This window comes from Amphiura filiformis, unplaced genomic scaffold (assembly GCF_039555335.1).
Source record: "Amphiura filiformis unplaced genomic scaffold, Afil_fr2py scaffold_135, whole genome shotgun sequence".
NCBI classification, from domain to species: Eukaryota; Metazoa; Echinodermata; class Ophiuroidea; order Amphilepidida; family Amphiuridae; genus Amphiura; species Amphiura filiformis.
In genome coordinates, this window is record NW_027305599.1 from 6016 (window position 1) to 19097 (window position 13082).

General features: G+C 37.6%; 1 protein-coding gene across 1 annotated transcript in view; it reads right to left on the reverse strand.

Annotated features, from left to right (window-relative positions):
- Window positions 1–4473: 4473 nt before the first annotated feature.
- Window positions 4474–13082, reverse strand: part of LOC140145103 (cubilin-like) — a 114951-nt gene continuing 106342 nt past the window's right edge. The window contains exons 20-22 of the mRNA XM_072166882.1: window positions 11267–11455; window positions 10425–10545; window positions 4474–9317 (exon numbers count right to left, since the gene is read on the reverse strand). Of these exons, the coding sequence (XP_072022983.1) occupies window positions 9146–9317; window positions 10425–10545; window positions 11267–11455 (482 nt within the window). The 3' untranslated portion in view covers window positions 4474–9145. The remainder of the gene's footprint in view (window positions 9318–10424; window positions 10546–11266; window positions 11456–13082) is intronic.

The window sequence follows — 13082 nt, forward strand, 5'->3', positions numbered from 1 at the left end:
GGGTTACCATGGAAACAGCTTCAACACTCTTAAGACATTGGTGAATGTGCTTGGACATGACCAGACCCACTCCTCCATGTCTTTGCTTGGTAGCAGAACTGAATAATAAAACCCAGTTCCTATCGTCTGACCAAAGTTCATCAGTTGGGCTTGGTGTAATGAGACGATGTTCTTGAATTCCGGCAATGTCAATACCTGCATCAGCACAGCCCATGAATAGCTGATGGATTTTCCCTCGTTGATTAACAGTACGGACATTATAAGTAGATATTACAAGAGGTTTGAAGGTAGACAGGCGACAATAATCACGGCCAACAGTTCGTGATGGTGTGCCGAGTTCCCGCTGGTCCGTCATGGAGTCAACAGTAGACAACACCAGCCTAATGACCGTTGAGAAGTAAGTCTTCCTCTTCCGCTCTTGGGCCCATGATGAAAATTTGAAGCCATTGGGATAGGCTACTCCAATATGAAGAGGATCACTACCGTCCTTGACCCCTTAGAATACTCAGAAAAATGAAGATGGAGCTTGATGCTCATGGCATGAGACCTTGGAAATAAACTAGCCCTACCAGAAAAACAGCACCTGATCTTACCGCACTGTTCTCCAGCAGTTTAAGGACAAAGTCCGGCCGGAACATAACTCACAAGTGCTCTTGAAAGACCTGGTATTAAACCTAACCTAACAAATGCCATGAACACCAAGATATGAGTAACTAGAAGGAAAAAGAACGGAGCAATATCTCATCATGATTGTGTCGCTGGCTGTACTGTCTACATCGTTACAGTAGCAAAAACAAATGGCCAAGACATTTGAACATACTGGCTGTTGAACCGGATGGTTTCCTCCGCCCTAAAGCTGGCATGTTCAGCAACTGAGCTAGGGAGGCAGAGGGCGCTCATCCCCTCACTCTGGTAAAATACCAGCCCGCACCTGGGAGCACCCAAAGGGAAATCCAACACCAGAAACAGCATGTTAAACGCTGATTCTTTGCAACCAGGGTTGAAGGTGTTGGCAAAGGTAATTTTCAGCTCCCCGACACTGCAGCAGTGTCTCCCCTCACTTGTCACCAATGTTTATATGTATGCTTGAACCATATTTTGTACTTTTTCTCAAATGATTTAGGCAAATATCGTTGCAGGGTGACGAATGATTACCCTGGGGAAGCTGTGATACAAGCGCCATCATTTGATAACTATTATCATGGTTATGATGGCGCTTGTAACACAAGCCCTTAGTCACGAAGTTATGATTTAAAGATTCTAACAAGATTGGTGACTTTAAGTTAAGAAGTCACGAACTTGTGCGCCTGTGCGTGACTTCTTAAGTTCGTGATTTCCTGACTTGAAGTAATTAAAAATAAGATCTCGAGATAACAAAGTTGGATGGGCTTACAATTAAAATGCTGACGCCGTGAAAATTAAACATATATTTCATGAATTCTTGAGATCCTGAGTTGTCTTGACCATTGCTTTATTTTTATATCTTTGCTATTTTTTTAATTTTAAACTGGCTAAGTCAAGAACACAAGAAGTCGGGATTCATGATCACAAGATCTTGACTTCCTGGGTTGCAAAAAGAACCACATGGCCCTAGCGGTAACACATACTTGAGCCGGAATAAAATACCAGAATATTTAGACGAAATAGTAGTTCTATATCTTGTATGATGGTTCCAAGTGAGGGACTCATCCACAGTGATACAAAGAAATTTGATAAATGAAACTTTTAAAATTGGTTCATTATCAATATACAGTCATGGACAAAAGTTTGGAATATTTTTTATTTTTTTGCATAACCCTGTTTTTAAGTGCAGATTTCTTACCATCAATGACCCATCAGCCATGCAAAATAGATCAGGGTGTCTGCCAAGGTCTTAGGTACCATTCCATATCACACAATACCTAATGTAGGACAATGGCTTCTTATGCCTGACCAATGAATCATCGGGCATCCTTTTTGCAGTTATTTTAGCGATATGATTCATAAGGTTACATTGGCTTTTGCATTACGGTGTAAAGAAACCAGCTTTATTTTGTTGCATCTGTCTGTTGTATACGATATTTCTGATCATGGGGTACGAGTTGAGCGCATATTTATACGCCCGCGTCATCGACTTACGTAATCGCGGCTACAAACAGAAGGATATAGGTGCCGCTTTACGAATTACATAAGGTGCAGTCTCTAAAATTTTGAAGAGACGTCGGGAGACCGGAACTACTACACCTAGACCAAGGTCAGGTCGGCCCCGAAAGACAACCGCCAGGGAAGACCGATCTCTCCTGAGACTTTGCCGCAATGGCCGCACGAAGTCTGCATCTCGGCTACGAACAGAATGGCTGAGGTCCATAAAAGCGCCTGTTACCAGGAAACTTGTGAACAATAGACTGCTTAGTGCAGGTTTTCGCCCAGGACGACCAATAAGAAAGCCGATACTTCTGCAAAGATATCGGCATGCGCGCTTGCTATGGTCACAGAGACATAGGGATTTAACAGTAGGCCACTGACGTAATGTGATCTTCAGTGAAGAGGTCCGGTTCCTCCTCTATAGCCAAGATGACCGATTCAAGGTCCGAAGACAGGTTGGTCAAGCCCTGCTTGAGGGTTGTATCCTTCCTAGAGTCCAAGGAGATGGTGGTGGAATCACAGTATGGGGAGCATTTCACAGTAGGTCGAAATCACAACACTTCATGCTGGAAGGACACATGAACCAGGACCAATACCTGTATGTTCTTGATACAGTTATGCTTCCGTTTGCAAGAAGAGACTTCGGGAACAATTTCGTGATCCAAGATGACAGCATCACGGCGCACAGAACCCTATGCGTGAGGGAATTCCTTGAAAATGAGAATGTAGAACACCTGATCTGATCGGCTTTGAGCCCGGATATGAACCCTATAGAGAACATATGGGCAGAAATATCCCAGGATAGGTAACATGGACAACCAACCAATCACCCTGCATGAACTTAGACACGCCCTCATTGCTTGCTGGCGAGATATTCCACAAGGGACCTTGGTAAACCTGGACGAGGGAATATCACGTCGCCTAAATGACCTTGAGCTGATAAGGGGTGGACACACCAAATATTGAGATGTGTTTTCTCAAGCAAGAGGCTTATCTGAACAAATCACAGTGAGAGTTTAATTTTTTGTTTAAACAATTAAGTTTTCTAGTGTCTTTAATCTAATTTTGTGATACAAAGAGACCGCCAAAAACTGTTGCGATTGTGTAGTCCGTCCATTGTAATGCGCTTCCTCAGGTAATTCTTTGTTTAATTGACATACTGTTTGATGTAAATATCAAAGGACATTCATATCTTTAAATTAAATTCAACTGAGCACTACTCCAGAACAATAAATCTGTTCCTAATATGATTGAAAACTGCAGTTGATACAAAAATACAAATATTCCAAACTTTTGTCCATGACTGTATATGGTTGTGTTTGGGTACAGCCGATTACTAAATCAGTTTATAAAAAGAATACATTTGGTTTTAATAATGTTCAAAGATAATTTATTTGCTTTAGCCAGTTTGGAATATTACATAACTCGAGATTTATTGTTTTGATAAGGCAAGGATAACTTTTATGCGAAACCCAAAAGTTGGTTTCGTCTGCAAAAATTATAAATTTGAAAAAAAAAATAGAGGAGTAGAGAGTGCCATTCAGATATAAAATAAAAAGTAAAGGGCCTATGATTGATCCTTGAGGGACGCCGCATGTGGAATGAACTAGAAATGATTTAGCATTATTAAAAGCAACATATTGTGATCTATTCCTACGGTAGTTCCTGAACCAACGCTACGTACACAGTTTAAAGTTATTGTTTAAAATAAAATAGATACTCGGGAAGTGGCAATAATTACTATAATTATTTTCCGATACTTGTATTGTTTTCGCAATTCTGAAGGATTTATATGGTTCAAACAAAATGACGTACTTGAGCGTTTAGACATAACCTAGTCCGAAGTCTCCTTAGTCCGAAGGTTCGCTAGTCCGAACATTTAATTTATCATTCGCTAGTCCGAATTCTGACAAAGGTTCGCTAGTCCGAATATCGGGTTCTCTAGTCCGTAGGTTCGCTAGTCCGAATAATAAATAAGGTTCTCTAGTCCGAATATAGAATAAGGCTCGCTAACCCTTACCCTAACCCTAAACCTAACCCTAACCCTAACCTTAACCCTAAAACCTAAGCCCAACCATAACCATAACCCTAACCCTTACTCTATATTCGGACTAGAGAACCTTCGGATTAGCGAACTGAATTTGGTTTCGACTAGCGACCCTTCGGACTAGAGAACCTTCGGACTAGCGACCCTTCGGACTAAAGTGAAGTCACGGATGTTTTGCTTTTATGTTTCAAGTCATTGCATCGCATTAACTTGTTTGTATAATATTTTAACCTTAATTATTTTGAATGTTATAACAACACCCACGTTTTTGGTTCTAAATAATACAAGAAAAACATTTCCGTTATCAACGATTTATTACTACTAATTGTCGATTACAATCTTCCACAGTGGGCCAATGATATTGACACAAACATTTATAGAGCAGTATATCAAAGATCTTAAAATGTTTTACAAAGACAGAAAACATTAATTTTTGGCGATTAACAATATGTACACTTAAAATCTACCTTAAAGTACATAACATAGCTACATCCACTACCATCCTATAGCGAGAGAGTGGAATCAAAACGCAGAAGGCTGGGAAATGGGGAAGAACAACAACAAGCCCACATGACAGACAAGTACGAGTGCCGATTCCACTCTCCCTAAAACAACATAATATAATACCAAAAACAGTAGGCATAACATAGGTGAAACGGAAAATTGTGTACATGAATCACCTTCAGAGTAAAAGACAATCTTAAAAGTGTCACCAGGACACTGACATAATATATTTTATATATAAATTTATAATCAACAAGATCAAAAAGTTAAAGAGAAAGAGATGTTTGTTTATAAGATTATTGACAATTGCCCCCTCAAGCGACGAAGTGGGTGTTCTCTGTGAAGAGTTGGTATGGTTAATGGGTCCTAAAGTTCAAGGTAGCTTCTTCAAATGTGATGCGATCAAGCAAAATCAGTCGGAACTCAGAAATATTGATTTTGCGATATGGCCAAACAAAGGAAATATTTTCTTTTGTTTCCTATAGTTTCGGAAACTCTTTAATTTCTCATATCTTTGGAATTGGTTGTTCATTTTCAATCCATTGTGTTTTGTCATAAAAACAAACAAACAAAAAAAACCTTTTTCTCTACTGTTTGTATATTTCCTTGATGCTTTTGATGTAATGTGCAATCATATGACCTATGCCTTAAATGATGTTTTTATTGTATTGCTCTTGATGTAATTTGTTGTAATATGTGCAAACGTATGATATAATGTTTTGTATGCCGTTTTTATTGTGTATTATATGTACGGCCTTGTGCCACCTGGGAACCAAGGGAGAACAGTGCCAGTGCATTGATTGGTCACCCCAGGTTAAATAATAAATAAATAAATAAATAAATAAATAAATAAATAAATAAATAAATAAATAAATAAATAAATAAATAAATAAATAAATAAATAAATAAATAAATAAATAAATAAATAAATAAATAAATGTGGATTTCTGCAAAATACAGCTTTGTAAATGCTTTTTACTATTCTATAAGAAACTGAAAATTTAATATTTCCGAGTTCCGACTGATTTTGCTTGATCGCGTCGCAAATGATGACTATACATTGGCATATCACCTACAAATGAGGGCAGCTTTATAATGATACCTTTTCCAGATTTTTGCAGGTGATATATAAGGGCGGAGGCAGAATCTTTTGAATGACCCTCGTGTATACAACAATAAACATGTTAAAAGCGAAGGCATATAGTGGGCACAACGAAATAATGCCATTCTAAAACAGATTAATTATCAAGATAAAGCACAGAACATGTTCAATAAGTAAACAAAGAATAACTGCTCCTTTGAAAACAGATGCGTTTTCAACATTTTCTTCAAAGACTGAACAGATTCCAACAGTTTGGGTTCTTAGAGCAAAAAAGAACTATCACCAATGACACGTCGATTGACTCATCGTCACGACACTTGTAAACAAACCGTGCTCGATTGACAGATGACGTCAGACGCGATCTTTTATCTCTGTCTTTCATTATAAGACGTGTCCTGTCAGGAAGGATCTCAACCCCACACGTTTACATTCATAATTCGATTAAACATCGGAGAGAGACGTAGGCTTCAAACTGTTCAAACCGTACATGCAGCGCAGCAAGATCTTAAACTCAATTCTCTTCAGGACCGGCAACCAATGAAGCTTGTGTAATAGTGGTGACGAGCTAGTGTATTTACTAACACTGAAAATGAGCAGCGCAGCACGGTTTTGAAGCTTTTGAAGACGTGAAATACTGAACGCATGGAGTTGCTAAAAACCAGCCAAGAAAGGACCAAAGATCTCACTGTATGTGTACATTTGTCCTGGTCAATAAAACATCGGATGCGGGAAATATTGCGCATATGGAAATTGAGTATGCGACTTAAAGCATTTTAGCTTGCAAATTCATATTTAGATGGTGATTATACCTAGAAACCTCATAGACGGAGAGGGATCAATCCCCCATTCACCGATTTTCACATTTACACGGAATGCCGAATTGAATAGTCTTGGCGATGAGATAACGAAAAGTCCCGTTTTTGTATCATTGAGCTCCTATTTGTTTTTCAATATCCATCGTTTGATTTCAGCAAGGCAATTTGCAACATTAATCTACGCTGACTCAAAATCTTTTGGATCATAACTAACTTACGACTGGGTGTCGTCGGCATAGATGTGATACGCCACATTAAAGCGTTTCAAAATATCCGTGACAGTATTTAAATGCAAAGTTAAGATCGGTGGATCCGCAACTGATCTGATCCCCTTAGTTAAAAGGATAAATGGACGCTTCAATAGTTATATAAAACACATACTCTACTTCGTCGGCCGTATCACATACTGACGTATTATTTTGCAAAATACGCATTTCGAGAAAATCGGATTAAAAAATTTAGCGATTTTCATTTGCTGCATAATATTAATTAATATATTATTGTCGATTAAAACCTGATTAAAAGTAATGCAAATATACCATATTTTCAATATAATTCACTTATCGCTATCAGAGCATAACTTATTCTGCAAAAAATCAATATTAAATAAAATACGTCACTATGTGAAAAGGTCTAATGACAATTTCGCCATTCAAAAGACAAATACGTCTCCCAAATTAGTTACTATGTGAAAAAGTTGCGCAAATACGTCCCTATGTGAAAAGGACAAAACAGCAATTTTACCGATCATTGACAAAGTCGCGCAAATACTTTACTATGTGAAACGGCAAATTCTTCAAATTGCAGATACGACATACTGGGCTTGCGCAGTATAGGTGATCGGCAAATACGTCGTTATGTGATACAGGCATTTCAAGGTTTTGCAAATACGACATAATTAAATTAATTATTATCTTACTAATTAAGCCACATTGAGGCATGGTTTTTGGTGAATTTATATATAGAGTAGAACATAACAAACTAATGTACCTATTTTCACAAAAATGTTAATGACTTGTACCGATCTCTGCAATAAGAATTGAACCAGATTAAAACGCAACTTCCAAACCATACTCAATGTTACTTTACGATGTTTACGTACACGAAACTTTAATATAAATCATGAAATATAGAGTATATAGCCAAAGAATCAAGCATTCAGGAGGGGGTTGTCGTTATCATGTTAGTATCAAGCTATACGTAATATAATTTTTATAAAAAATATAAGTTTATCAACATAAAATATCACCACAAACTATGCATGTATATAGTATTTTTCAACTACTGAAACATCATGCTTTTGGAACAATTGGCTATTCTGATAAGTAGTAAAAACGCAATGTTTTCCAAGCCCATCTTTCAGGCTGCCGTCAACAAATCATGTAAGAGCAAATAATTGATATCCAATCGCATTGTGAGTGTAATCCAACGATATATTGGTATTGACCCTGTATGTAGGCCTATAAACTTTGTCCTTGAAATTTTGGAATTGCCAAAGGATTGCTATTGTAAACCGACCAGAATCTTTATTTACACTCAAAAAGCACTTATCGACAAAGATAAGATTGCTCAGCTGTGTTTGAGCAAACACGAACATCTATGCCCGTGACAATCCCGTCCCTCCTTTGTATTTAGCTGCCTATGATATACGCAGTAGGACATGATCTTTAAAATCATTGTACCAAGAACCTTGAGGCTCTTGATCATGAGCTAGATGTGAGCAAATATATTTACATTTGAGCCCTGGGGCCCACGGCTTTTGACTTCTGGGGTCAAGACTATCATGACTATGGAAAGTATACATCCGAATAGTTATTCCGAAAAGGGTTAAAGTTAGGGTTTAGGTCATTTTAGATTAGGATTAGGGTGAAGGATAAGGTTAAGGTTAGGGTTAGCATTGGGGTTAGGGTTAGTGTTAGGAATAGAGTTAGGCTAGGGGTATGGTCAGAGTTAGAATTGGAGTCAGGGATATGTTTCACGATTGTTTGAAGAGATCATTTATAAGTTTTTCAAACAAACCATCATGTACAACCAAATTTTAGGCTTAAACAGCTAAATGTGATATCATGCTAATGTATACAGATGCTTTTGAGTCATTCTCTACTTTAATTTCCCCTCTTTTATTCACTTTTATAGCATTTTTATAGCTTTTTCGGATATAAAATGTATCTATTAATGACAAAATTGGTGGCGCTATTTAGTACTGGAAATTACTCTTTCAAACTTTTAATACAAATAATTCCTTTTATTGTTTGATAAAATATGTTTATAAAATCTCTTCGTTGTTAGTTTCACCTATTTCAGCTGTTTTAAATAAAGAAATATGATTTAGGATAAATAGCGCCATCTATAGTTTGCATTTAGTTAATAATTAAGCCAATTCCATATACATCAAACAACCGTGGTTTGGGGTTAGGGTTAGGGTTATGAATATGGCTTATAGGTTAGGATTTGGTTAGGGTTACATTGGTTAGGGTTTAGGCTGAATTTTAGGGGTTTTAGGTTAAGGTAAGAATTATGGTTTACAATTATTAAAGTTATTGGGTTTTTGACCTAATAACCCTTCGGACCATTCGGACTACTCTCATATAATCTGTTTTCAAAGCTGTTAAGTGGAATAATATCGGTGTTATCGGTTTGCTGATGCTCCACAGTATCAGTCTCGCTCGGGAGGTAAGTTAAGTACGAGCTAGGTAGTTGTCCAGGTTGTTCTAGGCTATATTTCCTGAAATATAACAAAAAACACAAATTTGGCAGATAAGTTCCATGAGATATTAATCTTCACCTAGCAAATATTTATTTAAACGTTATCAAAATAATTTTTAAAATGTTATACCCAGAAAAGACTATTATGGTTATTTGTAAAGTCCGCCATGTAGCAGCATGTAGGTCGTCTGATATGAAATCGGAAAAGACTTTACGGCTGAATGATCCGTATATCAGTATTACGAGGCTTAGACTCAAACGGCGCGCATGCAGTAGGTGGATGACGCAATGTTTCATTGTTAAAGCCATATTATAACATTTGCTGAGGAGAACGCCCTCAAAAATTTTTTAAATTCTGGTTTTTACACGATTGTAATGCACTTTATTCAAGAAAGATACTCTGCAAAAAGCAAGACTTTAGGTGCTGTAGTTTTGTCAAAATCCGAGATTTTGAATAAAACGATGGAACCGGCGTTTTATTATTACGATGGAAATATTAGTCGAACACGTATGCACAGTACGTACACGGCGTGCAGGATACATATACACACACACCCCGAGGATAGTACCGTATTTCAACCGCGGGAATAACATGAATGGGCGCTAGTAGTAAATTCCAATTTTCTATGCTTTACCTCACTTGTTCGGCTCAAAATTAAAAGGGGTCATATCTAGATCTGACAGTAAAAGCTAACATCAAAGTCCACATACTCGACAGAGACAGCAGGTGGTTCCAACATGGAGTCAAAGGAGCAGTTAATAATAATAATTAATAATTTTTTGGATTTATAAAGCGCCTTTCTCCAGATTTTAGAGGACTCAAAGCGCTGTAATTACGCTGCAATGGTGAATCATCACAATCAGATCGCATCAACTAGGTTGCTGCCGAACGGCGCACACCTATCCGCATTTAGATTGCAACATCCACCAATTATCATTGCAGCTCCCCAAATTCCATTGGGTGAAGGAAGTTTTTGATAACCAAACAACTAATCACCGATTTTTTCACATCAAAGCCAACCAACCATATCTCAACAAAGACGGGGGCCGGTTCAAATATAACTTTAAAGATATCTTTTTAATTATACCTGACCGCTGAGGTGGCGAGTTAAAATACATTCCATACCTTTTACGTCGCATCACAATCAAGACTATGATTATAATAATTATTACTCCACCAACTACAACTGAAGCGATGATTGCAGTACTTGCGTGCCTGGAGAGTGCCTGCCTTGCCATAGAATCATCTTGAATAAAACATAATTAAATTATTGATAATTGTTGTTCTGTGAAGGGCTTGGTGGCCCACCTTTTTACAATATTTTTGCGGAACCTGGGAGCACATCAGACACACAAAATTGCATTCTGAATACGAGGAATGTTCTTCTAATTTGCGATATAATGCAAATTTTATGACAAATTGCTCAAAATTGGCATGTTTTGACATTTAAGCGTCCTCAAAGTAAACTGTAGAAATCTAATGATATGTACTTTCGTATTGAAGACATACACAAAGTATCACAAAAGACTTAACAATTTAAGTCTTTTGGGAAACCTCATGTATATCTTCCATACGAATAATATTCGTATATTCCTTTATACGTAGAATGCTTCACTTTTTACATAAAAAATATTTCAGCGAAAACCCGCCCACCCTGCTATTTTATAAAGATAATCAGACTTCCCCAGAACATGAAATAATTAGCATTAAAACCAAGATGTTTTTACGCATTTTAAAAACGCTTTGGCCGGACCGCGAAGGCCGCTGTGGTTGGGTATCATGCTTTTAAGCATGACACCCGATAGGAGCTGCCGATCTACCATGGCAATTCACATTCACAATTGTATTGATTGGTATTGGATGCAATGCAATATGTTTTGAAAGGTTTTGATGTTTTGATGAGTACCAATTATTCTGATACTGTTTGTACAATATTTAGTCTAGCCCTTGCAAGTTAATTTGAATACCTCCTTGATTTTCAGCAGAACATCTCGGAATTTCACCATGCCATATACCAGTATTGGAACAAATCAGTCTCTCGTCTCCAGTAAGGGCGAATCCTTTCCGGCAATACACATTAATAACATCACCAAGATCGTACAAGTCTTTAACTAAATCAATTACAGCATTTTCGGGTTCAGGAAAAGGGAGACATCCTTTAAGAAAAAAACCAACAAAATAGGAATAAAATTCACGATAAAAAGATGGCCAATTTGATTCTTAAAGTTTCCTTAAGATCTTCACACCAATATGCGCAACGGCGAGTTAGATTATGTGACCATGGTGCACGTATGTCGCGCGTACAGCGAGTAGAACATTACTAGACATGCTATATAGATACCGTATCATCTACTATCACGTTTATTGTGACAAGAAGGAAGAAAGAACGAAAGAAAAAAAAAGGAATAAAGAATCATTCCATCCTCTAAAGCAAATTCAATGATTACCAAGGAATGAAATCAAAACTCGACCAGCGGTTGACCACCGGTGCCTCCCGGTTCCGTCCGGTTACCATTGTAACAATCGCAAATGGACGGAACCGAACGGAACCGGCAATCAACCACCGGTCGATTTTTGATTTCGTCCCCAACGGCGAAGCGTCATAGGGGCACGGAGGGGGGCCAATCGATTGCAAAATTGAGAAAATATCATAGGAAAGTTGCCACTGCTGATTACAGTACTTGCCACAGAATCACCTTTAATATAATAGATAATGATTCAATTAACTATGATTAATATAGTGCAGATAATATTCGCGCAAAACCAGAATAAATAGACACATATTTCTGATTAGATAATTATTTAAGAAATAAAGGGTAATGCATGATCCTTTACACGAAAATAATGTGTCGAGGCAGTAAAACGTAAATAATGGGTGAGGCGCAGCCGAACCCATTATTTAAACGTTTTACTGCCGAGGACACATTATTTGCGTGTAAAGGATAATGCTGCACCCTTTATTTCTATTCTATTACCACAAAATAGTGTGATTTAAAGAGAAAATATCAAATTTTTTGCCCAAATATTTCAAGTTGTTTACCTCAAGGTGGAGCGCATACGCGTAGCCAAAGCGTATGCACATTCCAATAACACAACCTAACATTCCATTCTCCCCTATAAGCAGGTATGTACATACAATAACACACCCCTGACATTCCATTCTCCCCTACATAAGCAGGTGTGCTGTGCGCTCTGCTGTGCGCTGTGATGATAGAAGAACATAAAGTTCGGTGCCCTTGACACTTTATCGCTAATTAATGGTCTGTCACGTGACGCGTTTCAACAAATCACAGTGCGCGATTTTGAATAATGGGTCGTGGGGTAATAGAATAACGAATAAAAGTGTAAGGACGTCTTCATTATTGGCGATGAAGAAATTAACCTTGATACAAACTATATCAAAATAATAATTGATTTCGGTTAAGACGGCCATACCCAAGCTACAGATTATTTGGTTAATATGTAATGCAAAGTAGGTAATGGTGCATCCAACGGACGAGGTACAAAACACACTAAGGTTCAAAGGATGATACAAGAGGATGTCTAGAATATATAAAAATAGAAAGATTCGAGCCAGGTATACCAACTTGGTGTGGGGAACAAAGACAAAGACAAGATGCAGTATGTAAACCAGTATGGTGTACACTGTTACTGCATGATGCAGTCATGTCTACAGTAGAATTCATCTCGACCTTTGCAGGACTTAACCCCATTAAAAGCTATTAAACCAAGATAACACTCATTGAAACAGCTCAACTGATTAAATCGGATCTTCTCTGGCTG